The following is a 27,556-nucleotide window of genomic DNA, read 5'->3' on the forward strand; positions in this document are numbered from 1 at the left end:
TGGTTGACAATGTAATGAAATGAATGTGGTAAGCACTTTTCTAACCCATCCCCAAGTAGTCTGGATTTTAGGACTTTTACTGTACAATGTTCAGTATACCCATACTTAGAGCAAAATGAATTGGAGCATTCTGCCTTGACCATAGAAACATTTTCAGGGTTGAATGTGATGTCGTGTATGTACTCAAATTTGAAACATAAAAAAATGGAACTCAATGCAATTTTTGTACTTTGTAGAGATCTAAAACACCAGAACTGGATAAAAATAGCATCTCAAAGACAACCAAATACTGAGAGAAAATGCCCGACAATCAAAGGGGAATTTGCACTTTTTATGGCAGCCCATGACACCAATTTAATGGGATAACTAACAAAACAAGAACACATTTTCCAACTGATCTTTATTTTCCACCTGTGGAATCATTTGCCCATTTACAACAAATGTCAACTCGACTCAACTCATTTACCTTAGACCAGTGGTTCTTAGGTTTTTATTTCCCCCACTCACATACCATCTTAAGTAATCCCTCACTAACCAGAACACCTATGGCATCCTATTGGGGTGGGAAGGGCCTTCGACATTCTGGCAGAAAGTTTAGTGCACTTCAGACAAGACAGCAAGTCACGGGTATTTGGTTTCTGGTTATTTTTATTGTTTCATTTTTGAATTTTTTGAGAGGGCAAGGTAAGGGGCAAGATCCAGTAATACAGAAACTTGGTATCTAAATTGGTAAATGCAAATAAACTTTCAGAAATAATTCTACATGCTATATTCTGAACTTAGGGAAACAATGCTGGCTTAAGAAGTTACAAATTTAATAAGAATGTACAATAAAATATAAAGATGACAATTCAGCATTCATCTCATGGTCGTTTCTCGTTTTAACTTTTACAGTAATGGTTGCAACTCAGTTATTTCCATGCAGAGAATTCTAGCCTTTTCGGTTTTAACAAATTAAATGACGATTTTAAGACTTATTGGTGCATTTCCAAAATCAGTTTTGAAATAATTTCTAAATTGTTAATGGTCATCAAGCACCACTAAAATGTTCAAATTCCTATATATGTAGTGAATGCTCTTTCCAAAACAAGCCAATTCTACAGATAGGAAAACTGAAAAGCATCAGGTGAAGATTTTCATTTTACAATTAACCATAAACATAAAATTAGCTTCAAAATGTCTCAAATTCATTTTAAAGCTACAATGAAACTATAAAATTAAAATAAATACAGAAGAAATCTTACATCTGCTAAAATAAATAATGTATCTGAACACTACTATGGAAAATGCATACCAGAAAGTTACAGTATTGACAGCTTTTCAAACAGAATTACTGCTGGCTAAATTCATGTGCATGCTTTGAAGCATCGTATGTGGCTCAAGGTCAGCCACTCACTGCCGTTACCTTGAGGTAGATAACACATGCGTACCATGTTCTGCATTCATTGCTAGTTTTCCTGGCATCACATGTTTAAGAAACATTTAAGCTATCAGAAAATGCCTTCTTTTAATATTGCTGGGGAAAACAAATGAAATTGTACTGCTTGGACTTTTAAATTTTCCAAAGTAAAACAAAAATCTCATGCACATATATTGGAACCGCAAGTTTGCCAAAATGGACGCCATTCTATTGGTAAAACGAGTAGACTGCGAGGTGGCCTTTCCGTTTCACCAATTACAATGTACCCACTTGGCTTTAGTGCATATTCTCACGACTGTTTCAGTCAAAAGTTTTCTGCGTTAGTCATTTTTTTGTGATGTACATTATTTTAAACTCTGTGCAAACGACACATGGGTCTACAAAAAATTAAAATGCAATGTCAAAATAATCTGACTTGTAAAAATGAGCAACTATTCAAACCAAAAGCACAAATTGAAATTACAAAAATAAAGATTCCAGACAACAAAACAAATACACATGGTGAAGTATACAAATGTCTGCTGAGTGTTCTATTCAGTTCAAATGTTTCAAGATGCTACTATAGGTCTTATGAGGAATCTGAGGAGATGGTTTTGCAGCCGCAGGCGCTAAAGTGGTCTGAATTGCTCTAGTTTTCAGCGGTGAACTGTCAGGATTGTCAAATTGGGGAATATTAATAGACTCCAACTGCTTGCTCAATGGGATTTCCCCATTTCTGCTCATCTCTTTCACACTCTCTTCACTAACTTTGTCTTCAGGTTTCCTGTCACTTGCTGGCTCAGATTCTATTGTTTCTACATCGTCTTTCTTGTTGAATAACTTGTCCAAGTAACTAGTAAATGTAGATTTCCCCAGCGGGTCATCTTTCCTGCTGCCCCAACAAACTTTTTCATCCCGGATTAGACAGCTTTCATCCCACCCACTGCTTCCATCAATCGCGAACTGGCATTCCCAAGGATTCTGGCTCCAGCATTCCAGCTGAGCCAGGTTGGCCATCCCTTTCTCCTCCTTCTCCTGACTAACAGACTTGCAATTTGACATCGAGCTCTTCAGATCCAACTGGGACACTGAATTGTTCAAGTCATTCAGCTTATCTACATCAGGAGACTCTGGCTGCAAACCCAGTTTGATGGTGCTTGCCATAAAGGAATCAAAATCAAACTCTCGAATCTTCTCTTTCTCCTTTTCAACAATCTGCTGGGATGCCTCCACCAGGGCTAGCTGTGCTTTTACCAGTCCATTCTTTTCACACTTTGACTTTCCTTTCTTATCTGGCTTCTCTCTGCTCTGCTCTTTCCAGTTAGATAGGTCCATAATAAGTTTGGGCTCATAATAATGGTTCACTTCACTCTCCCTCCACATCAAGTTATCCAAGTAGGATGGTGACCCCATTTTATAGTTACAAGTGTGACCACACTGCAGATCACAATATTTATTTTCATGGTGATCTGAATGTGACCAAGAATGTTCAGTGGAAAAGTTCAAGTCAAATGCAGGATCTTCCAAATACTTTTCACGGTCTCCATCTAAATACTTTCGAGGGTCCACTTGTACTTCATCCTCTTCAGTCATGTCAGACACAGCTCGTGGATCTCGTTGAACATCATCTGCCTCAAAGTTACTGTGCAAAGGCCAATCATGGTCTGACAATTCACTTTCATGGTCTCTGAAACAAATAATTTGAGCAAAGGTTTATGGGTACAAGAAAAAGTTAGAAATTTGACATCTTGAATGATTCCAGGACTGTAACATTGTCTCTGTGATGTGATAGACTATTTTGAGATTGTAGCAAATGTTGTACAGCGTCAACTATTTTATTTTATACAATTAATTAAAATCACAAGGTTTGACACTCAGTCGAAAAAATGTGTCTTTGATTTCAACAATCTATAGACAAGAATGTCTTTCTTTGGGTAATTGAAAATTTGTAATTTCAATTCAGTTTAGCACATGCACCCCAAAGACAAGCTGGTAGACCACAAATAAAGGAGTTTGCTGAGTTTATGATAGCACATTCCACTTTATAAACTACAATGTTCAATTATCCAAATTTACTCTTTCACTAGTTTTCCTAATCAAAAGATTTTTTGCAAGAAACTTTCATTAGGATGGGTCCACAATTATGCCTCAATAATAAAAATACCTTTCCCAATTATAAATATGGCTGTGACTCTCATCCATCAACAAAATGTCATCGACTTCATCCTCAATGTGAAATGGATGGGTAGAGGTTGGTTCATCCAATGGGAAGGAATAAATACTCATATACGGATGTGCCAAGGCTTCAGCTGCTGTCAGTCTGTCCATCGGATTGAAGGTCAAAATCTGTTCCAGAAAATCTAATGCTAATTTGAAAAAAAAAGAAAAATGTATGAGGATCCTCGACTTTCCCTCTAGTCACCTTCCAAACATACAAGTATACTTGCATTATTGTATGGATAACAGCAATACAGTAAAAGTCCTAAAATCTGGACTGCTCAAGGACTGGGTTGGTCCAGATTTTTGGAATTCTCAGTCAGTACTTTAAAAATTCAAAATTTAAGGAGGAATAAAGAGATGAACAGATCATCTTGAGAGTTTATTCGTTAAATTCAGAATTGGAGCTTGTGGAACACATACCTTCAGAACAAACACCGGGGAGTAATTGTGGCAAGGGGTTATGTGGTTCAGTCATATCCTTTTGTAAATAAACCGGGATGACACCCAGAAGCTCCTGATGGTCCTCCTCGTGGATTACAGGGATGGAATTCAGAATCAACTGCATTTGCTCCAATTCGTGGGCTCCTAAACAAAAGAGTTTTTTGTTATCTATAAAAAGTCCTTTGACTATATGAAGGGATAAAATATGCAATCAGCTTCAGTGTTCAACAGCAAAAGGGACCTTGGACAATGTGAGGTCAGTATAGAACAAGCTTATGTGCTGGAGAAAGCGGAGGTTAAGAAAGAAGACGTGCGGGATAGTCGTAAAACATTAGGATAAGCCTCATTGACCAGATGAGATATACCCCAGGTTACTAAAGGAAGCAGAAGAGATTGCTCGGGTATTGGCTATGATCTTTACATCCTCCCTGGCCACAGGGAAGGTCCTGGAGGAATCAAAAATGGCCAATGTAGTCCCTTTGTTTAAAAAAGTAATAGGGAGAAGTCTGGGAATTGCAGACCAGTGAGTCTTGAATCAGAGGTATGCAAACTATTGGAGAGGATTTATGAGCATTTAAAGAAGCAGTCTGCTCAAGAATAGCCAGCATGCCTTTGTGAAGGGCAGGACATGCCTCAAGTCCAATTGAGATTTTAGTAGGGTATTTGACCATGGGAGACTCGCTCAGAAAGACATGAGGCATGGGGTCCATGCCACCTTGGGCTTTTGATTTCAGAATTGGCTTGTCTGCAGAAAGCTTACATTTTAGTAGATGGAATGCATTGTCTGGAGGTCAGTGACAAGGGGAGTTCTGCAGGGATCTGTTATGGGACCCCTGCTCTGTGACTTTTAATAAATGACCTGGACAAAGAATTAAAAGCATTCTTAATTAAATTTGCAGATGACAAAGGTTGGAGGTATTGCAGATAGTGCAGAGGTTGCCACAGTTTACAACAGAATATAGAAGAGAAGTGGCAGATGAAGTTCAATCCAGATAAGTGTAAAGTCAAACCTTTCATTAACCAGGATTATTAATAATGTGAAAGGACAAAGGGATCTTGGAGTCCAAATCCATAGATCTCTCAAGGTGGTAGTTAATAAGGCTTATGGGATGCTGCCCTTCATGGGTAGAGGATTGAGTTCAAGAATCAAGAGGGAATGCTGCAGCTCTACAAAACTGGTTAAACCACACAGAATATTGGGTCAGTTTCTGGTCCCCTCATTACAGGAAGGATGTGGAAGCTTTGGAGAAAGTACAGGAGTTTTACCTGGATGTTGAGGCAAGTGTTAACAGAGTTTAAACTTTTCTATTTGGAGCAAAGAAGGACGAGAGGTGGTTTAATGGAGGTTATGAGAGGCATAGATAGAATGGACATCAAGAACCCTTTCCCCCCCCCACAGGGAAACAGCAGCACATACCAAAGGACATCTGTAGAAGGTGAGGGGAGGAAACTTTAAAAGAGGACATCAGGGGCAAGTTGTATTTTTAGTGGGTGCCTGGCATGCATTACCTGGGGTGGAAGTGGAAGCTGGTACAACAGGGGCATTTAAGACTCTTGGACAGGCACATTGATTCAAGAAAAATAGAGGGTTTGGATGTGAGGTAGAGACAGTTGAAATTGTTAAATAGGTTGGCACAACATCGTGGGCTAAAAGGGCCTGTACTGTGCTGTAATGTTCTATGTTCCATCTACAAAAGTCTTCAATTTTTTACATCAACAAGAGTCAAGCATTTGGAATTGACTTGGAGGATGCACAAAAAAGATTTGTTAAGATAGCCCTAGCCGTAGCAAAAAAATGTATTATGTCAACCTGGAAATTGGAAGATAATTTGAAAATACAACAATGGTATATAGAAATGAATAAATGTATTCCTTTAGAAAAAATAACATATAGTTTAAGAAATAATATTGAAATATTCAAACAAGTATGGGAGCCTTACATTAAATACAATAGCGAAAACCTACCGGGGACAAACATTACCTAAGTTGATGGAAGGAGAAGGAAAGAAAAGAATGGACTCTGTAGAATTTCTGGTGTATTTTTTACATTGACTGAATTAATGCAACCTAGATTGTATACCTAAAATGGATGAGGGGGGGGGGGGGTGGGGGGGGTGGCTTGGGAGGAGAAAAAGTCACTGTAAATGTGTGAAAAAGAAAAAGTGTATATCATGGCTATTGTGATTTATGGTGTTTTTAAAAAAAAAAAGTCAAGCAAGCTCTCAATTGTTCCATTAACAGCATGAAATGCCTGGCTCTCCAAGTGAAGTGCTCATTCGTTTCAGTAAAACACGTTTTAGAAACGAATTAACTGCGAATTCAAAAAAAAGCATCAATTTAATGCAGACCAAAAACCATAAAACTGCAATGCTCTCACACTTTCATCTCATCATCTTTGAGAAACACTAACCTGCAAAAAGCGCTTTCCCAGTTAGCATTTCTGCAAAGATACAACCAGCAGACCACATGTCAATGGCTTTGGTATAATTGTTGGGAGAGAGGAGGAGACGTGGAGATCTGTACCATTTAGTAACCAATCCTTCAGAGAGGTGGCCCTGGGAAAATAAGATGCATTTTCGTTTTCCATCACAAGTCACTGGCATCGAAAAATGGAACAATCCATGCAGACAACACTGAAATTGGTTGGTTCCTATACACATACTAAGCAGCAAACTTATGGATACCACTTTCAGAGAACAATCTGTCCAGGAGTTGTGTGCCATTGATTCATTTGCTGTGTGATCTAATGGTCTATTACACCAATTACCAGGAAGCAATTTACTTTCAAATCACAATTATTAAAACTGCCATCCTAGAATCACCAAAATCAAAATCCATGCCTGCCATTGCTACAACTACGGTAGTAATGTTTGCTCATTGCCCAGGTTAGAGACTCGCTTTCTTGCCACTTTTCTGTAGAGTTGAAATGATTCAACATCTGTGCTTAAGAGACAAATTAAGTTGATTTTACTAATGTCACCAAAGCAGGTTTATAACTCAGTTCAGAAATGGTTCTAAAATTATAAAAGTAGACATTTAAAACTAGTTTTAGTGTCACATTTTTTTAATAAAAAGTTCCATTTGAAGGAAAATTGCAATTCGCTCTTTGAAAGAAATAGTTTGAATCAGCTTTTTGAACATTTGAAGACCATGTTGCTCAAGCTGGTTGCAATTTTAAAGACCGTGCAATTCAAGCCAACAAAATTAAAGGTGCTTTGCCGTGCAACATGAGCAGTACTCCAACGGCTACATTATGCCCCATTAAATTCATACAATCACATTTTCACGCTACAAATTCATCAGATTATCCTGCTGCATATCACCTGACTAAAAACGTAACGATCCATCAATATTTGTCTTTTACAGCACAAAACACATCATCGTGGGGCTGGGGGTTTTGTAGGAAATCCATCATTACAGCTTCCATCCAAAATACTTACCTACTGAAACGAGTAAATATCCTTATTGTTTCAGTAGGTTGTGTGGCAAGCATGAACACCACTTTTGGTATAGTCTTAGAACAGATTACATTTTTCCTTCCATTCATCTATTCTGCCTGCATTGGTGCCTTCTGAAATAGCCACCTGAAGAAAATATACTTTGGGTTCTAGGAACAAGAAACTCAATCCACACAATTGCCCTGCGAGAGGTTAGAAGGGAAAAAAAAGGACCGTTGGGAAGACTGGAGTGCCTCGAATTAATTCAATAAATATTTTGCCATCTTTGCTAAATACTTGTTGACTAATGTGGAACAATGAAGAGATGAATTTGCAGCTCAATATAGCCTTAGTTTTACTATCCACCAAACTCTCACTGCACACAGAATGATCAACAAGTCAAAAATGGGTTCTGCATCGCCAGGCCGGAACACATTTTTGTGTATTGATCTCACTTCCAACTTGCTTAGATATTTACGAGAAGATGTTGGTAGATCACTTCCTGATTTCCCCCATTGGTTTCTTCTAAATTTTCCATTCGCTGAATGTTAATGAAGAAGCAACCAAATGAAGACACAGAGGCTTCGGTAATGCACCAATCCAAACCTATTGCCCCGAAACTACATTGGACAAATCTTCATTTCGGCTCAATTGTAGTTGAGCGCTTTTACTCAGCAGGCCATTGCACCAAGCCAAACAGAAAAAGTGTAACAAAAAATAGTTTTTATATATATATATATATATATATATATATATATATATATATATATATATATATATATAAATAAAACAAAAAAAGTTCTGGGCAACACTCAGCATATCAGATCAGCAGTTCTTGCTTCAAGTGAATGTCAAGTGAGAAAGGGCAGGGATTGGCTGTGAATAGCAGAATTAGCACTCACCATCCAGGTTCACAAATGGCCATTTCAGAAGTACTGGAGGGCCACTGCATGTGGAACCATATCCTGGCACAAATTTGCTGCCTTCAGGAGAGGAAGGGAAAGGTCTGGAGAAAACAAAGGGACCCTTGTACGTGGAAATGTTTAGGAAAGACATTAGCCACATGGAAAAATTGTGCATTACCAACATTTAATGAAAACTTCACATTCAGGTGTATATTTATAGTCACAGTAAGAAATCAGAAAGTTTAAATAGGTGCATTTATAGAACTGATTTTTGCTGCCGATGGTATTTTCATCCCTTTATAAGGATTGATTGTCATTTGGTAAAGAATGCAAATTAAAGAAACCAATAAAAAAATTAAAGTGACCCAATAAAGGTGGCTGAGGAAGCTGCAGAGTAAGACTTCTACCCTGCTGCGAGTTTTTCTCACCAGGAACACATGTAATTAACGTCTGTCTAATCCAGGACAAGCACGTCAAGATGCTTCTCTCCAAGTTAGGAGAAAACCAGGGCTCAGGTGTAATCGCGTCACTTACTGTAAAACTCCGTTAATCCGGCAATCTTTTTGAATTTTAACAAAAACAGACTATCCTATGTCATAGGTGCTGTTGTTAGTAATGGATTACTCAAACTGGGATGCGAGTGGTAAAGAACCACTGGAGCCAGGGATCAGCGCCTGTTCAGCTGGATGTTAAACAATTTAGATTTTCTAATAGTTGGGGGTGTGGATTATTGAAGTTTCTTTCTTTCTTTGGCTTGGCTTCGCGGACGAAGATTTATGGAGGGGGTAAATGTCCACGTCAGCTGCAGGCTGAAGTTTTACGGCACGACTAAAGCTCCAATAGAAATACAATGGGAAACACTACCCAAACTGCACAAAATGTGCGCAAATATCAGAAAAGGCTGAGTGAATGTGAAGTAACCTAGACTATCACAACACACCATGTTGATTTTACGGAAATTATTATTTCAAAAAAATGTCAGTGATGTGCTTTTAAGATTATATAAACCAGATGAAACAAATTGAAGATTTTAAAATAAACATTAGAGACCCAAGTTAAAATTTAACTAATATCTCTGCACCCAAAATAACTCCGAAATAAATATCTACAACGAATTTTAGCGGTAAAACCTTCCACTTTCATTAGCACATTTTGACAAGTGAAAATTTATATTTCTTTTCAATGAAATTTGATGCAAATTCAGACTGAGATTAGCCAAATTTGTGAGAAAAGTTCAAAATGTAAGTAACTATACTACAACTTAAAAAAAATCACTAGATGAAAACTGTGGGAGAATAGGAAGTTTTTTTTATTTCATAAAACTCCAGTTCTGATTATTTAAATATATGGACATCAATCAGTTTAAGACTTGGTGTATACATACATATACCAAGATTACCATATGCAGGTAAAAATTTCCCAGTTCATGCAAAATAGCACTGGCGTTGAAATTATTCTGTCAAGTAGACTTCATAAAATCAAAAAATACACCCCCCCCAAAACAAATCTATGACTTCAGATTCTTCTACAGAGCCACATGACAGAAAAGCAAACATAAGACTATTTCACACTTGTGAAGATTTCTTAAGGAGTAGGTCTGCATTTGGACAGAGGAAGGTGAGAATTCTTGTATATCACTAGCCCACAAAGCTTCTTAAAAACCTGCAGACAGTTCCCAAAAACCCAAATAAGTCTAAATGGTCTATTGGGAAGGATCACTGAACCAAACCAATTGCACAACTTGGTCAAATTTTTTTTTTTTTTTAAATCCACTACTTTATTTAAGTCATGCTACTTTATTCTCTAGTTTTGGCATGAATTCCCATCATCCTACGTTAGAGCTTACATTCCATTCTTAAAATTATTCCCAGTTTTCAGTGCATTTGAAGGCTGAAGCACATTTTTAAGTATCAGATTGCTCAGCAAAAATAAAGATTTTGTTAGCAGTGAAATTAAATACAAAACCTATGTTATTTGATTTTTTTTTAAAAAAACCATGCATCCCAATTTATTCTGAAGAGCCCCTAACAAAAACAACTTTCTTTGCTAATTTGCCACTGAACAATACATTTCCTTTATCCTATCAACAATTTTAATTATAATGAAATAATCAAATGAATTAAATCTGTAGGTAAACAATATACAATTTGAAGAGATAGTAAAGTCAAAAGGGCAACTTAAATATTAATATCTTACAAAATGATTTGTGTCCAAATGACAAATGAAACTACTTTTATGGAAATACCAACACCCTCTGCTCTCCCTCTTCTCACATGCAACCAGAGTTACAATAATAGAAGATACTCTCAAGTTAATAAACATTACAAGTAAGTTGAGAAAATTGTGAACTAAAAAAATTACTAGTCTGAATAGTTGTTTCCTATCCCATTCACAATAGACTAGAATGAAACTCTCCAGCCATTTAATGAAAAAAAATCTCATAGCATTTTAAAAGAGGGGTATCACAAAACCAAATCCAGGCTTTTTCAAAAATATATATTTTAAATAAAAATAAGCAAGTTATGTTTGATAAACAGGAAAGTCTCCATAATTGTCATACAATACACAAATTGCTGGAGAAACTCAAGCAGGTCACGCAGCTTTTTCAGGAAGAGCGCAATCAACAGTTTGGACCGCGAAAAGCAGGCAAGCACCTGGATAAAAAGGTGGGAGGAAGAGAAGGGGGCTGGAGATGGAGACAGCTACCATGCAAGAGGTCATAGGTAGGAGAGGAAAAAAAAGTGATACAAAGAGGTGGCTCTGAAATGGAAAGGGGATGAGCTGGAGAAGAGACAAAAGGAAAGAGAGAGACAGACTTGGGGAGGGGTTTTACAGAAACTGGAGAAGCTTATAATGTGCACACCGGAAAATAGCTTCTAAAAAGAAACAAAAGGCTCATTTGGAAGAATGTTGTCAAAACATGGCATCAGTTAAGAGTTTGGTGAAATTTATTTTCAAAGAAACGCTAAAAAACCTAAAAAGCTGGAAGTGCACAACAAAGTTTGAAAGGCTTCTTTGCAACACTAAACTAGCACTGGCCATTTTGTCCAGCCATCTTAGTCAGTGCCACGCCATGTACTGGGCAAAAGGGATAGGCAACTTGAACCCTCATTCAAGACAGTGCTGAACTTGAACTTCTTATACAATCAACTCAAAGCCGGTTACAAACAAGGCTACATTTCATAATCTAACTATAATTTCAAAGTTGCTTCTCAGTTTTTTTCAAATGAACCCAGAAAAACATTGCAGGAAGATCAAAGAACATATTGCTACATGTTCTACCAACAACCAGAATGTGAACCCAAATCTGAATTCTCAACAATTTCTCATTTACTGTACTTCAATGCACGAAAAGCAAAAATACATTTAATTGTCAATAGCATTCCAAGCTCTGGAATGGTGTTCAAGAGTAGAGGTTATCCAGTGTAAAACTAATTAATTTGACTAAATTATGCAAAGGTAATATGAAATTATACAGTAAAACTCCAATTATCCAAGATGGTCAGGACCAGGCCTATGTTGGATAGTTTTAAATCACTTGTAACAATGTTTAAACCACAAGGGAAACAATACTGGCCATCGCCAATACCTCACCACCGAGGCCCTGCTCGTGCCGGCAGCCCGACGTACCTGGTCAGTTTGGCTCCAAAAAGAATTTCAGATAAATTAGGATTTCTGATTTGTTTCAGATATCCTCTTTTATCCAAAATGTTAAAAATTTTTGGATAAATGAGAATTTTGAATAATTTGAGTAGTACTGTATGACCTAGGTCAATATTTTCTCAGCTACATGATAGAATTTATGAAAGACCACTTAAAACTAAACCAGGATAATTCAACAATGGACTATATTATAGCTTTAACACAAACAACAAAATGAAATTTGCAAAACAACTTCCTGTAATAATGCATGGTTTATTTAGTCTCCCACTCTACTAGCACAACACAACAACAACCTTGTGCTCAACATTGGCAAAATCAAGGAGATGACTGGATTCAAAAGGAAGTCAGGGGAACACGGCCTAGTCCACGTCGAGGGGTCAGCAATGGAGAGAGTCAAGAACTTCAAGGTTCTGCGTGTCAACATCTCAGAGAATCTGTCCTGGAGCCTCCATGTGGATGCAATCACAAAGAAGACTCGTCAGCAGCTATACTTTGTAATGTGGGAGGAGATTTGGTATGTCACCAAAAACTTCTACAGGTGTACCATGGACAGCATTCTGGCTGGTATGAAAATGTTAACTCTCAGGACAATAAACTCCAGAGGGTTGTTAACTCAGCCTGCGACATCCCAGGCACCAGGCTTCACTCCATTGAGGACATCCGCAAGAGGCGATGTCTTTAAAAAAAAACCTCCATCCTCAAAGACCACCACCACCACCCAGGCCACGCCCTCTTTGCTCTACTACCATCAGGAAAAAGGTACAGTACCTAAAGAACGCTCAACGTCATAAGGCCAGCTTCTTCCCCGCTGCCATCAGATTCCTGAATGGCCAATTAACCAAAGACACTGCCTTACTTTTCGTAAACTACTATTTTTTTTATCTTTTTTTTATTTTATAGTAATGTTGTAAGATGATTATAATATGAATGTTTACACTGTGACGCTGCCACAAAGCACTGAATTTCATGATAATACATTCTGAATAAACGTAGACATTGGGAATATTGCAGTTAAAATGTACTATATACAATGTAATTGATCATTAAACAATTAAAAATGCTAGAATTTGATATCACAAGACTAATGACACACCATTCAAACCCTTCAAGTTACATTATGCACCAGCTAAACATATGCAAACAGCCAAAGACACCCAACACTACTAACACACTTTCTTATTCGTTCATCAATAATATAAATCAAAGCTTACCTTGTGAGAGTAATGAGGGTCCATGATGCGGGCCAGACCAAAATCCCCTATTTTCAGCACCAGATCCTCAGTGTTAACGAAGAGATTAGCCGGTTTGAGATCCCTGTGCAGAACATTAGCTGAATGGATGTATTTTAGCCCACGAAGCAGCTGGTACATGAAGAGCCTGGCATGCTCTTCTGAGAATGGACTCTGTTCCAACAGCTTCGCTAGGTCGGTCTCCATGTACTCTTGAACAATGTATACTGAATTCAGTTCTGTGATAGCGCCCACATCATCAGACATCGGTATCCCACTTGGGCCCAAGATCTCAAACACTTTCACTATGTTATCATTGTCAAGTCGTCGGATGATTTTGATCTCTCGCAAGGCGTGCTTGACACTCTGCGGGTCACTCAGGACAATTTTTTTGACAGCCACTCGCTTGTCACAGTCATTGTCCACAGCTGAGAAAACCAGGCCATTTCCACCATACCCTAGTGGCTTCAAGTCCATATACCGGGCACCCAAATCAAACCCATGAATGTTCATTAAACTTCCAAACTTTTCTGCCATGTTGTAACCCTTAAGCTTTCTCCTTCTATCAGACGGTCAATCCTATGTCAAAACTAGGCAACTGATAAATCAGCTTCCCCAATAAAAAAGCTTCCTCAGTGAACAAGCCAACCCTAACCGTTTTTAAATTTCAAGGTATTTTTACTTCGAAATGTGTGCGCCATCCAGCCTAGCTGATCAAGGTCAGCTCGCTTCCCAAACCCTCCTTCAAGAATGCACAGGTTGCAGAATAGAAATTCAGGCCTGACCTATGTCAGTAAAGGTTACACTTCTAATTCAAATAAGGGCATCCCTGCAGACATCACAAATTAAACTAAAGTTTGATTGCAACGGAATGAACTTCGACAGACAGATGCATCCAAACTACTGTTGTAAACAGATTTAACAGGGTGTGTGAGAATACATACACGCATTATAAACCTCTATTGATATCCCCCTCTCATAGTGTAGATACATTCAGTGTAAGACTGGTCCTGAGCAGCGCCATTCTACAGTGCAGATGTCTGCACCTTTTCTTTCCTTTATAATTATAACTTGGTCAAGCAAAGAACTTGTGGCAGCTTTTCTTTCTCTATAGATGGCTCTCGTTAATGATCAGGTGGCTCCAGCTCACCGCAGTCACAATCAAAGCTATCATCCATTTTATATTTGGACAACCTATGGGTTAAAAGAAAAACAGAAAGTGCTGTCAAGTGGCAGATCAAAAATATTTTTTCGAATAAGCAAGTTTCTTTTTTTTCCCCCTGCACTTTTTTTAAAATTATGTTAACTTTTCAGAAAAAAAAGAAACAGACCACCTAATAATCCTGTAGGCTTGATGGCTCCAAATCAACTGTATGGCATTCTGGAGATATGCATGTTTTCTGCTCTTATACTTTTCTGGCTTTCTAACCAGTGGCAGTGATTTATGCGGACTATTGGTGCTGTTATGCAAACCGAGACATTTTTATTTAACCGTTCATGTACTGATTGAAAATTTGACGTGAAGGCAGCAGACAAGGGAGATTAAGTGAAAGTAACAAAATTTAATTCAACTTGCTCATGAAACTGATGACACGAATCGAAGATCCTCATTCAGTTTTGTAGAAAAGGTTAGGGCAACTTGTGCACCAGTACATTGAACCTCATCTTCATATAGGGTTCCATCAAGTTCTGGGTGGAATCAACAAGCTAAAATACACGAATGGATCAAATTGCTGCCACTTTCACTCATCTAAACTCTAGAACTCCCTTGGCACAGAGTGTTTTTCTACACCAATAGCCTAATCTAGGACATCATTTTGAGGTTATATTTCATTATTTAGGTTAAGACTTTCATCAACATGTCAATACATTAAATTGTGTCCAAAATAAATCCCTGGTGTTGACAAGTTAAACATTTAAATACAGTAAATACCCCAATTCAACAGAAGAGGGCCTTTACAAGAGTGCTTTCTAAAATTTACTTCCTTTCTGAAGAAACAGGAAAATCTTCACATTTGTTAATTAACATGCATAGCAATGATTTTAAACAATGTCACAAAATACAGTACAATTGATTTTTTTTTAAAAAATAGCACAAAATATTAATGGCCTTCAAAATGTATTAAGTTATTATACTTGGGGAATGAAGAAGCAGAGCTTAATCTTTCTGCTTATATTACACACCTTCAATGGGAGTAGGAAGTGGTGATATCACATTTGGTGAGAGAAAATGGGTCTGGTAAACAAATACATGTGTGGGTTGAGTGTCACAATTTACAGAGCAAGGGCTAGAGTGATCATTTCCTAACATGCATCTCCAAAAACAAAAATCATTAAAGTTTAAAAGTTGTTCCAGAGTCAAGTTTAAAAGTTTAATCAGTTAAAAAGTCTACACATCAGCTTCCTGTTTCAGTTTTATCAGTAGGTATGCAAATGCAGAGAAGAAACAAAAAAAATCAAGGTCCTAAATATTAACAAACCCTTAGTTACATTCTTCCAGGATTTTGAAAATCTAGTGCACTTTTTAAAAAAGTGACAAAAAACTGTAAATTGCTCTATAATTGCAGAATGTTGGATAGTGATCTCAGTTTTCACACAGTACACCCAGTACAAAAGATTTTTCAAGGGCATACAGTACCAGCATATTATTTCAGATTTAATTCCATTTTTATGAGTTGGCTTTGGTCTGTTTAGGCTACATATTAAATGAAAAAAAAACAACAGATAATTAACCTATCTTAACATGCTGTTCAAACTATCATTCAAATAGTCATACTTACCCAATATAGAACTTCAAACGCAATTACTTTCAGACTTGTCAATGACTGTTACAAACAACTATTAACAGAACAACTTCTGGCCATCCTGTTGAACTACTCATTCAACATACAAAAAAAAAATCAATCCAATCATTATAAGATATTATTATCTTATCATAGTTCAATATTACCATTCATTTAATAATATTAATATCCACCCAAACTTTAACCTCTGGTGATGCAACTAATTGCACACATTTTTCTGCTCCTGAGCCAATTTTAACTTCTAATGACGCTATTCAAACCATCGTGCACTTTTTACTTCAACTACAAACTAGGTTAAAATCATCTATTCAACTTTTTACTAAAAATACTAGACAATCACACATTATAAACCTTGCTTTACAAATACTCATTTTATGAAAATTTGCTTAAACGAAAAAATTATAATGGGTTTTTTCACTTGAACAAAAAAATTGCCTCTAATGGCAATCGCTTTGTAAATTTTCAGTTAACAAACGGTTTCTCAGGAACACTCTACCTTTGTAGACCTGATTATCTGCCATGAAAACACTTACCAAAAAGAAATGTCACCAGGACAGAACTAGATTGATGTACATCCATTTCAAAATCAAAATATTCTAAACAAACAATTTCCAACTTTAGATAACCCCACACAAATCCAGCTTTACCATTCCTCTCAAACCCTACCAGAGTGGTCGCCTCCCTGATCGGTTTCTTCACTTCTCCTCAACTGCTTTTGTCCAGGATTATCAACTACTTGCTCCCCCCACCCTTCCTTTTATGCCTGCTCTGGCCCTTGAAAAAGGGTCCCAACATTTTTTTTCCCCATGAATGCCGCCTGGCTCACTGTGTTCTTCCAGTTTCTGCTTTCCAGGAGATAGCAGCCACGGTGCGGTCAAAGGGCTTTCTTACCCATATAATTACAAAAAAAACCAGCCAGTTCAGATTTCCAAAGTGTATCTCTTCCCCCCCCCCACCCCCCTCCCACTTCCTCACTGTCTGACTAACTTGTACCAAGTTTTCTTGAAATTATTAAAGCATTAATCGTTTAGTTCTAAAGAAACAAAAAGATCATGTAGTTAACTCACTATGCGTCTTTGTAAGAATAATCAAGCAAAAATCCCTAGAAGGATATTGATTAAGTGACCCAATAGTTTCCATTTATTTTATATTAGTTAAGATTTAAGATATCACCTCAATTAAAGCTTGAAGTCCAAAGGATAAACAAAAGTGCATGAAATATTTCAGTGAAATTGCAGTCACTTTTGATAACTTTTAGGGCCTGAATTTGAAAACCCAGAACCTGGGGAATCCTATGAAAGACAGGAGTGGCCATTTAAATCCTGCGTTAGCACGACAGTGAACAAACCCGCATGTTGCCCTTTTACACAAAAAGAAACACCATGCGCGTCACATAAAATGAAGCCACGTCGCAGCTTTGTGGGCAAAACGAATCACTTCCCTGGAAACGTTACTCACTAACCAGAGAACTTAAAAGTTCAGCATTCGCATGACAAATCCGCGTGGACGCACACAGGGGTGGGTGGGGGAAATCTCATGTCAATGGCCAAAATTGTCGAGAAATTCCTGGCCAATGCAAAACCCAGACTGCACTGGATATTTACAATGGGAACTAATTGGCGGATTCTTGTAAAATATGGACTTTGATTGTTTAAAAAATGCAACAATTGCTGGATATTTTGATGGTAGTTAATCCTGATTAGGCATGGTGGCTCAAAAGGGAGCCCAGGAGGCGTCTGAACAATGGGAGGAAGGGTCCCCTTGCCTGTGGCACTGCAGCACTTTGTCCCACTGGATTTTGCAAGGTGGATTATGTTTGCAGCAATTTTATGGACAATGCATCTGGTTTCCAAACCCCCAACCTTGCCCTTCCCCGGGCTCAGATCAAGCAACTCCACCACCGCGCCGACCCTCCCCGCTCCCGCCCATTGGACGGAGCTCCCCGGCCGCGGCCGCCTATTGGCCGCGCGTCTGTCAATCAACGTGAGTGACACCTGCCTTCCAGGTCAGAGCGAAAGCTCGGATCTCGCCTTTGAAATAAAAGCCGCCTTCCCCGAACCGGCCGGGACAGGAGGACGAAACGCCGCCTCCCCCCCCCTCAAGGTTTCGGAACGGGGAGGCCATTCAGCCCATCGAGTGCGCGCCGCCATTCCAGAGGAAGCGCGGCTGCCGGTCAAACAAAGGAAGGCGCGGCCTAGACACCCCCCCCCACCCTCCACCCTCCACCCGGCCGCAACTCCCCCCCTCCCCTTCCCTCACTTACTCGGCGTCCCATCAGCCTGAGGGGTGGGGTGGGGTGGGGTGGTGGAAAGGGTTCCGAGGGCGGCGGCGGTAAAGCGGCCGCTTACGGTCCACACCAGGGCTCCGGAGAAGGCGCAGTGCCCGTCACCCGCCACCCACTGCGCCGCGTCACCGCTGGCCCCCCGACAGGCTTTGCGCGCCCGCCTGGCGGCAACTTCAAAGCCGCCCTGTCTGCCCAGCCCCTTGCAGCTGTAACTCAGCGCAGACTAAACACCCAGGACACGACAGAAGCAGAGATCCTTGCAATTAAAAAAAAATGTTGCACGTGGGAGTCCAGCTGCAAAGAGGAGAAGCAATGCTGAACAAACTCAGCAGGTCAAACTTTATACAGCAAAAAGATGCATTTAGGCTTCATCAAGGTATGCATCCCTAGAAAAGACTTCAGAGGAGACCAGGAGTAAGCAGACACCGTGACTGAATGCTGGAGAAACTCAGCAGGTCAAATAGGACCTTATATAAAGTTACATAGCCAAAGTTTCGGGCTGGAGTCCTGCAAGGTAGGAGGAGCTCCAGTCAGGGAGGGTCTTCCAAGTCCAGAGGTCTAGTGTTTGGAACCAGTGCACCGTCGAAAAACAAAACCTAGGTCTTTCTGGAATGCTTGAACATTTGCAACACCGTTTTACAAATGGCAATTTTGAACCTCTATTGTTGGGCAAGACGTGGGACCAAGGGAAGGGGGGTGTGGGTTGCTATATACAGTTCGATCACTCCAACCCCTGGAGGAACTTGGGTTCAGGAGCACGAGTTGGGAGTTTGGGCACCTTGCCTAGATTTTGCTCACACCTGGATCTTTGCTATACAAAGTTTGACCTGCTGAGCTTCTCGAACATTGTGTTTTTAACTTCAATCTCGGTGTCTGCAGACTTTCGTGCTTTATTCTTGAGTAGATTTAGCATCGCTCTCTCGGTATCTGAAAGAAACCTTGCCCGCCAAAGTTGCGGCTGGAGAGAAAAGGTGCTCTGCCTGGACCTGAGATCTACCTCTCACCTGATGGCGATAAAGCAATTCTTGCCCTATGCAACGTTTCCCCTCCATCCTACCAAGTAACCGCACACATCGAGTTGGAACTCATTTGATCTTGTATTTCCTATTACACACCAACAACAAAGTGAACATAACATAGATTACCATAGTAACTGCAGGTACAATGACTAAACAATAGATATTAATTGTGAAGTCGCATGTTAATTTGACCCCGGTCCAGGTCATGAGCACCATGCCGGTTGTAGCTGATCCAGAAAGGATGAACATCATTGTCTCATCTGAACAAGTGGCCTTCCATGTGAAAGTTGTACATTTGTTACAAGTAAAAGACGAAAATCTGTAGCCACCCAGGTTACACTCATTTCAGAAATTATATTAAGCAATTGTTACACAAAGAGGCTCAGGCTACTGTCTGCCGTTTTGCTTCGATGGGATTCCGAATTAAAAATTGGGGGGGGGGGGGGGGGGGAAAGAAAGGGAGAAACGCAACATGAAAGAAGCATTGCTTACAATCCGTGTATTACATTAACACTTTCCATTAATGGATGCAGCGTTATTTTTGGCTGTCACAAAGGCAAACCAAACACCCAAAAAGGTATTTTGCGAAGTTGCAAATGTTTTACATTATTTGGCACAATTAGGAAGGGGACACGAAATATCTGGACACTCAGAGTCATGTAGTAAAACAGGAAAGTCTGCAGGCCCGCTGGTTGAAGTAAAAACCCAATGCTGGAGGCAGTCAGCAGGTTAATTACCTGCCTTGATGACGGGCCCGAAACGTTGATTGTCTCTTGAGGGAGGGGCAACTGTTTGTCCTGCTGAGTTTCTGCAACATTGTGCTTTTAACTATATATATAAATCATTAACTGAGTAAATATTTATAGGTCAGATAAATTTCGCTACTGATCTAAAGTGAGCAGACGTGGGGTGACCAATTTTCTCTCCAATAGATTTCAAAATTGCAATTCTATAACCCAATTAGAATCGCAAAATGAAAAATGTCAACTTTTCGACGTTGACGAGGTTGTAAATCAGGTCAGAGAACAGCGACCAAATAACCTTGGAGTTTTCTAGCGTTATCCGACGGGCAGAAGCCAAAACCTGTTCCCCTCGGCCATGCGTTAAAAAAAACCCCAACCCGGGACAATTTGCAATGAAAAGAACTCACCATGTTCGGCGTCTGACAGTGCTCGGAGTCACTGGACGAAGCAATGGTCCGGGAGAAATGAATCCACGTTTGAAAGGGGGGGGTATCAAATCGGGACACTTATTCAACACAGGGCAAAGCTAAAGGGGGGGGGGTATCAAATCGGGACACTTATACAACACAGAGCAAAGCCATTCTATTAGCAGCCAATGCCGGCCGAATTTAAATTGCCTTTGCACGCGGGTGAGCGGGTTAAACAGCCTCGGAGGCGGCGCTTGTATCATTTTCGGGTTTAACAGCCTCGGAGGCGGCGCTTGTATCATTTTCGGTGTCAACTTGCAATGACGCACTGAGCTCGCAAACAGAGCCCACATTTTCTCGCTTTGTGCAATTGCATCTGCGGGGAAGTGAGCAAAACACCTTTCTCCCGGGGAGGAGGAGGGGGGGGGGGGAGTGCTTTGTTTTTTTTGGAAGTTGATGGAGAAGTGGGTAGAGGGGGCGAGGGGTGGAGGAAAAATTTCCCCACCTCCACCTTGTCCCGTCCCCAAGGATCCAAAACTCGTGAGGCCCGGCACTGCAGACGTTTATTTTGGTTTTCTAGGTCATGTCTGATCATTACCACTCGGGGTGTGGAATTACCCCCTCGCCGATCAGGTTTCACGCAGAGCCTGGGTGAATTCTCGTCTCAATTGTGCGAGACATAGATTTCCCCTCCGCAGGATAATCCAGTGGAAATTTCGCAGTCGTAGTTATTCAGCCCATGGCTTGACACCCCCCCCCCCCACCCCCCGGAGCGGGGGGAGATGGGGTTTGTTAACCCACCTTCCACAGCGTTGCATGTAGGGTTTCTGTTCAAAAAAATGTGTCCAGGAGCTCCGACTGCGCTGGACTCTACGCCAGATCCCGGGATTCATTTCAATCGTAAAATTCTGAGCTTGCTCGTCCAGTCCCAATGCTGTGTTCTTTCGACAGAGAAGCGCAATTCGGTTTGCAGGGCCATACCCACTGCATTGCACTTCAGTCATCCACACTGGATCGCCTAGACCACAGCAACTGGTACACTACTCTTCATCGATCACAGCTCAGCCTTCATCACCATTCCCCCAGTGCTGGTCAACAAGATCCAAACCTTGGGCCTCTGCCACTGGATCCTTGACTTCCTCCTGGGAAGATCACAGTCAATACAAATTGGAAAGGATGTCTCCTCCATGATGTCGCAGGACCATCCTCTGGAGTTTTTTCCTGTCTTGAGCAATGCCAGAGATGTAACCAGACAAAATGCTCTCCACAGTACACCGGCAGAAGTTTTTGAGGGTCTTTGGTGATGTACTGAATCTCCTCAAACTTCTCACACAGGGGGATCTCAAGGATGCCTGCTTAGCCCACTCACTCTACACCCATGACTGTGAAGCTGTGCACAATTCAAATGCTAGCTACAAATTTGCTGACAACACCACTGGTGGACAGAATCACAGACAACAATCAGGAAGTGTACAGGAGGGAAGATAGATCAGTTGGATGAAGGGTGTCACAAGAACCTTGCACTCAACGTTAGCAAAACCAAGAAAAGGATCATGGACATCAGGAAGAAACCAGGAGAAGATCAACCAGTCCTCATGGACAGGTCAGCAGTTGAGCTGGTCAGAAACTTCAAAGTCCTGGGTGTCACGATCTCTGAGGATCTGTCCTGGAGCTTCCAGCAGCTACACTTTGTGAGAAGTTTGAGGAGATTCAGTACATCACCAAAGACCCTCAAAAATTTCTGCAGGTGTATTGTGGAGAGCATTCTGTCTGGTTACATCTCTGGCATTGCTCAAGACAGGAAAAACTCCAGAGGATGGTCCTGCGACATCATGGGCTTCACTCCATCGAGGACATCTACAAGAGGCAGTTTCTTCAGAAAACAGCCTTTATCCTCAAGGATTCCTACTGCCCAGGCCATGCTCTCTTCATTCTACTACTATTGGGAAAACAATACAGGAAAATGAGCACTCTAGCACAAGGACAAGTTCTTCCCCTCTGCCATCAGATTTCTGAAAGAACAATGAACCACAGACACTACCTCGCTTTGTAGCGGCAGCTACACTGCTACTGAAAGAACACACAACCAGACGGGATGAGCTCAGTGAAGAGAACTGGTTTATTGCAGGCTGCTGGGCTGCATTTATACTCCCAGCCCGGATCTGGCTGAGAACTGCGTTGGGGGTGTCGACATCACCCGGGTGTCACGTGGTCTCCAGCGCGGGCTTCTGAGCCCCGTGCTGAGAAGAAGGGGAAACCCCGATGGCGCCATTTTGGCTGGCTGCCCCACCGCGTGGATTACAAGCGGAGCCGGTTCGCCTGCCTAATGGTGAGCCATCACAGCTTTGTCTTTTTCTTGCACTAATTTTTATTTAATTTGAAATGCACAGAGACATAAAACAATGAACTTCATGACATGTTCATGACAATAAATTCTGATTTTGGAGTCTTTTTCAACCCCATTCTCCTGCCTTCTCCTGGGAACTCTTTTGATTCCTAATCAAGAACCAATCTACCATTGTCTTAAACATATCCAATGACTTGGCCTCCACAGACTTCTGAAGTAACAAATTCAGCAATTTCACCACCCTCGGGATAAAGAAATTCCTTCTCATTTCTATTCCAAAAGGATGTTTTTGTATTCCCAGCGGCCATAGAACTGGAAAGGAAGCAAATCTTTCTCCATCTAGGGATCTGCCTGCCTAGGAAGAAGTTGATTGCAGATGCAACAAATTAATTAATGTTTTGGCTCCACATTAACACCTACTCTAAATAATCCCTGGTAATCTGTGGGACCCATAGTAATGCTAATTTATAAGATGGTTTAATCTTTTTGATAGTATCTCAATAGTTGCAGATGATATTTTTCAAATTGTGGTGCTTTGTGTTCCTCTCAAAGTGATATCCCAGTGTATCATGCATAAATGTCCGATGATGCAGAACACAAATGCCTGCCAATGGTTCAAGTTTCAGAATTATCCAAGCCAATGGCCATCTATTGTATGCAGTAGGTCCCCAAGTTAACAATGTCCGACTTACGGACATATATCTACGAACGGACTACATACTGCTTAGCGGTTCATTGGCTCAAGGAAGCAGAACGGCATCTGCCATTTTAATCGGATCACGTTGCCGTTGAGTTGTGAAACTTTAAATTTTGTTAAAATTTAAATTTAGACAAAAAGCAGGGGGGTAATTGGCCATTTCAGCCCACGAGTCCATGCCGCACATTTTACACTCCATTAACCAACATGGCTGGTACGTTTTTGAATGGTGGGAGGAAACCAGAGCTCCCTGAGAAACCTTATGCAAATATGGGGAGAATGTACAAACTCCTTACAGACAGCGTGGGATTCAAACCCAGGTCTGGTCCTGATCGTTGGCACTCTAAAGGCTTTGCACTAACCGCTACGCCAACTGTGCTGCCAAACTTTGTATTTGGCTTAAGTATTTCTCTTATTTACCACTGTAACCATGCCTCCAAAGCTATATATTATATACTAAGACAAATATTTGACTAAATGATGCAAAATAAGAACCTGTTCCGACTTGACTAAAAATTTGACTTAAAGACAGAGTTAGGAACGGATCTCGTTCGTAACCCGAGGACTGCCTGCACCATCAGAAAAAACATTATTCAATGGCTCTCATTCACTTAAAACTTATGAAAGAGCTTGAATGGTCCTGAGAGCAATCTGATTTTAAACTTTTTGATTGACTGAAATATTAAAGGGATTTTCAAATTAGAAATCAAAATACAATTTCAAATTTTTGGTGGAATAAACAATATTAACTGACTTACCAGGCAGCTAGAAGATACAATCTAATTAAAAGACATATAAACCAGCATTTGATTAATGTCACTGAACAACAAAGATTTTGCTTCCTGAAAATTTCTGTGTGTATTTTATGGATTTTAGGCTTCTGATCATGAAAATCACCTTAAAACTTTCCTATCACATACTCTTTATCACCATACACTATCTACAACAAATACATGGTGGTTGATGGATGACAAGTTGAGAAATATTGTCTTACTGCATCCTCTCCAATACAGAGACAGTTACAGAGTATCTTAAACACGACATATGTGTTTCGACTGGTAAAGGAACAACAAAGTTTCCGATCTCAGATTTATTGGCAGAGTACAAACATGACATCGCATACAACTCCTCAATGACAAACTCAATCAGGGACTCTTTTAAAGATACTTGCTATTTCACTGTATTGATCTTTTTCCTCTCTGTATTGCACAATTTGTTCACATCTCCTTATGTGTTAGTTGTGTACAGTTTTATTTTTTGTACTACCAATAGGTGGTAATTATTCCACGCCTGCAGGAAAAAAAGAATCTCAGGGTTGTATGTGATGTCATATATGTACTTTGACAATAAATCTGAAATCTTAACCCTGAGATTTTTTTCCCCCTGTAAGCGAGACAGAATTGGTCATGCAAAAAAAAAACTGCGCACAATGTACACATGTAAACAAATAAAGAAATTAAACAAACTGCAGCACAGAGAGGAAAAAGAATCAATAAAGTGCAAAAGTAAGAGTCCTTAAATGAGTCTCTGATTGGGTTTATTATTGAGGAATCTGATGGTGGAGGGATCACAGCTGTTCCTGAACCTGGTGGGTGCGAGTCTTGTGGCACCTAGACCTCTTTCCTAATGATAGTGACAGAACGGAGCGTGTGCTAGGTGGTGTGGATCCTTGATGTTTGCTGCTGCTCTCCGACAGCTTCGTTTCCTGTAGATATTCTCGGTGGTGTCCTGAGCTGTGTCCACTACCTTCTGGAGGGCTTTACATTGGGTGGGGGGGGTATGCAAACTGATAGCATCAAGTTTATAAATAGAGACTAAATCTTACACTAGCTTCATTTTCAAGTTTTCTTGTTTCCTTCTGTTTTCTGCAGGATTTGAAAGTAAGGGGAACATTAATAAAAGTAGAGAGAACTGATCTTTCTGGACACCCACCAATAATATTCAACGGCAGGTATGCTTCACAGGAAATCCCACTAATTACACCACTGGATTGCAGGCACTTCCTCGTTGATATATGTTTCATAAAAGGCCACTACTTATTTCTCATAGAATTAATGTGCCATTAAAATAGATGCAACAACTAACTGGAAAGAGCTACACTTACTGTTAAGAAGTAATGTAAAAGACATTCTGTCCATGTCTCTTTTTTTCTTGGAACTAATAACAGATTTCTAAGAGATTTTGCTCTCATGCTTTTAACCAACCTAAATCATTTCAAGCTGTTTATTTTCCTATTCTTTTCAATATGCTATTATTGTATTGACTTCCATTATTGTAATATACATATTGAAAGAAAAACTAAATATAGCTAAGGCAATTGGTATGATTCGTGGGCTCACTGTACACCAGTCTTATTCCAGTAATTGCTATTTTATCATTTCATTTTATTGTACACGTCAACACACTCTCCAGGAAATCAAAGACATTCTCCCAGAATGGCACATATGAATATGACTCTAATCAGTATGTACATAGTGACTGGAAATTCTACATAGTTAAATATTTTGCTTTTAGAAGGGGCCTGGTATGCTTGTGTAATAACTTTGATGATTATAATCTTGCCAAATATTAGTATTTTAATATTTGGAAAGCAATTTCAATATTTGGCTAAGGTTATTCATGGAAAACCTCACCTCTGTAATCTTGTTCCTCAGCTCATATATCTTGAACCTTATGAAGAAAATATTTTAAGGAATCGAGTTCCAGCATGGAACTGAAATTTTCCAGAGAACGAAATGGGAGTTTCATTGTTTTCAGGCACTGCCATGGTTTTTTATTTCCCCCCCCCCCCCCAGCTACTGAGTCAATTCCAGTGGTCTGAGGTTGAATCAGCTTGTTCGCAAGATATGTGTTCAACTTGAATTGAAAATGAACTACCTACAGATTCTCATGGATCATTCATTGTCACCTCCTATATTAGCTCACTTCCTGAAAATAAATGAATGTGTACAGTCTTGGTCAGTGTCCCAAGTTATACCATCAGTCAATTTGACATCTAAAATTCTTATTTTCTTAACTTTAATGTGCCTTTCCTGTGCTTTGTTGGCCTGTACTGACTTCCAGTTAAGTGATAATTCAATTTTTAAAATCTCATCCTTGTTTACAATTTCCTACATGGCTACTCTTCCCTAATGCTTACAGTGAGCTGAGAGATATCACATTCAGCCTCTTGAATATGATAGGATGATTCCGGCAATGAAATGGTTATCGTATGAGGAGCATTTGATAGCTCTTGGCTTGTACTTGTTAGAATTTAGGAGAATGAGAGAGCTTCTCACTAGGCCCTTTCAAACTGCCATGTAAAATGGGATTAACCAGGCAATTTGGCCGGTTAGTGCCCCAGTTACGCAGCAGTTAGAAAGGGTCTGACCCGGTCATCCCCATCAGTCTCCAACCAGGCCCCTGACCTACCTCAGAGGTAGTCAGGGAACCCAGTTAAACTTACCTAGGTCACGTCCACAGGCGATTTGAAATCAAAACTGGCCAACCTGCTTATTATGGTGACGTCAGCGCTCGCTTGCATCCAAACATCTGGCGGTTCTTCTGGTGAGTACGTGATGCATCATTTCAGGGGCTGGATCCCCCTTAAATTGCCAGGTTGCTGATTTAATGGGTAGATCCCCCTGCAGTTTAAAAGATGCTTCCAGACCTTTGCCTCAGTAATCACACCTGCTGCAGTTTAAAAGAGGCTATTGAACCATTTTGAATGTTGAAGGGCAGGGGCAGAGTAGATGTAGAAAGGTTGTTTCCCAATGTGGGAGAGTCTAGGATAAGAGGCCACAACTTCAGGATTGGAAGGAACCCACTTAGAACAGAAATGCATATGACTTTTTTTCAGCCAGAGGATAATAAATCTGTGGAATTTGTTGACACGGGTAGATGTGGAGACCAGGTCACTGGGTGTATTTAAGGCAGAGATTGATAGTTCTTAATTAGGCAGGGTATCAAAAGATTATGGGAA

At 40.1% G+C, this 27,556-nt stretch overlaps 1 protein-coding gene and 1 long non-coding RNA gene across 11 annotated transcripts in view; one reads left to right on the forward strand and one right to left on the reverse strand.

Annotated features, from left to right (window-relative positions):
- Window positions 1–630: 630 nt before the first annotated feature.
- On the reverse strand, window positions 631–20,766 carry mapk6 (mitogen-activated protein kinase 6). Of its 6 annotated transcripts, none has more exons than XM_069910967.1 (6): window positions 20,552–20,766; window positions 13,277–14,488; window positions 6,471–6,615; window positions 4,040–4,204; window positions 3,564–3,765; window positions 631–3,086 (listed from the first exon to the last, which is right to left on the reverse strand). In XM_069910967.1, exons 2-6 carry the CDS (start codon window positions 13,829–13,831, stop codon window positions 1,955–1,957), a joined length of 2,199 nt encoding a protein of 732 aa, XP_069767068.1. In that variant the 5' UTR covers window positions 13,832–14,488; window positions 20,552–20,766; the 3' UTR covers window positions 631–1,954. The 6 variants fall into 6 exon arrangements, with proteins under 6 accessions (XP_069767068.1, XP_069767072.1, XP_069767071.1 ...); XM_069910971.1 differs by lacking the exon at window positions 20,552–20,766 and adding an exon at window positions 20,139–20,202; XM_069910970.1 differs by lacking the exon at window positions 20,552–20,766 and adding an exon at window positions 19,387–19,486.
- LOC138749526 (uncharacterized) overlaps window positions 18,483–27,556 on the forward strand; it is a 38,442-nt gene continuing 29,368 nt past the window's right edge. For 3 of the 5 annotated variants that reach the window (XR_011348724.1, XR_011348723.1, XR_011348725.1), the window contains exons 1-2: window positions 20,225–20,418; window positions 25,467–25,546. This is a non-coding gene — a long non-coding RNA (uncharacterized lncRNA). Of the gene's footprint in view, window positions 18,759–20,224; window positions 20,419–22,353; window positions 22,881–25,466; window positions 25,547–27,556 lie in introns of those variants that run through there. The other 2 variants (XR_011348727.1, XR_011348726.1) reach the window with 2 other exon arrangements.

The sequence above is a fragment of the Narcine bancroftii genome, chromosome 14, assembly GCF_036971445.1.
Source record: "Narcine bancroftii isolate sNarBan1 chromosome 14, sNarBan1.hap1, whole genome shotgun sequence".
NCBI lineage: Eukaryota > Metazoa > Chordata > Chondrichthyes > Torpediniformes > Narcinidae > Narcine > Narcine bancroftii.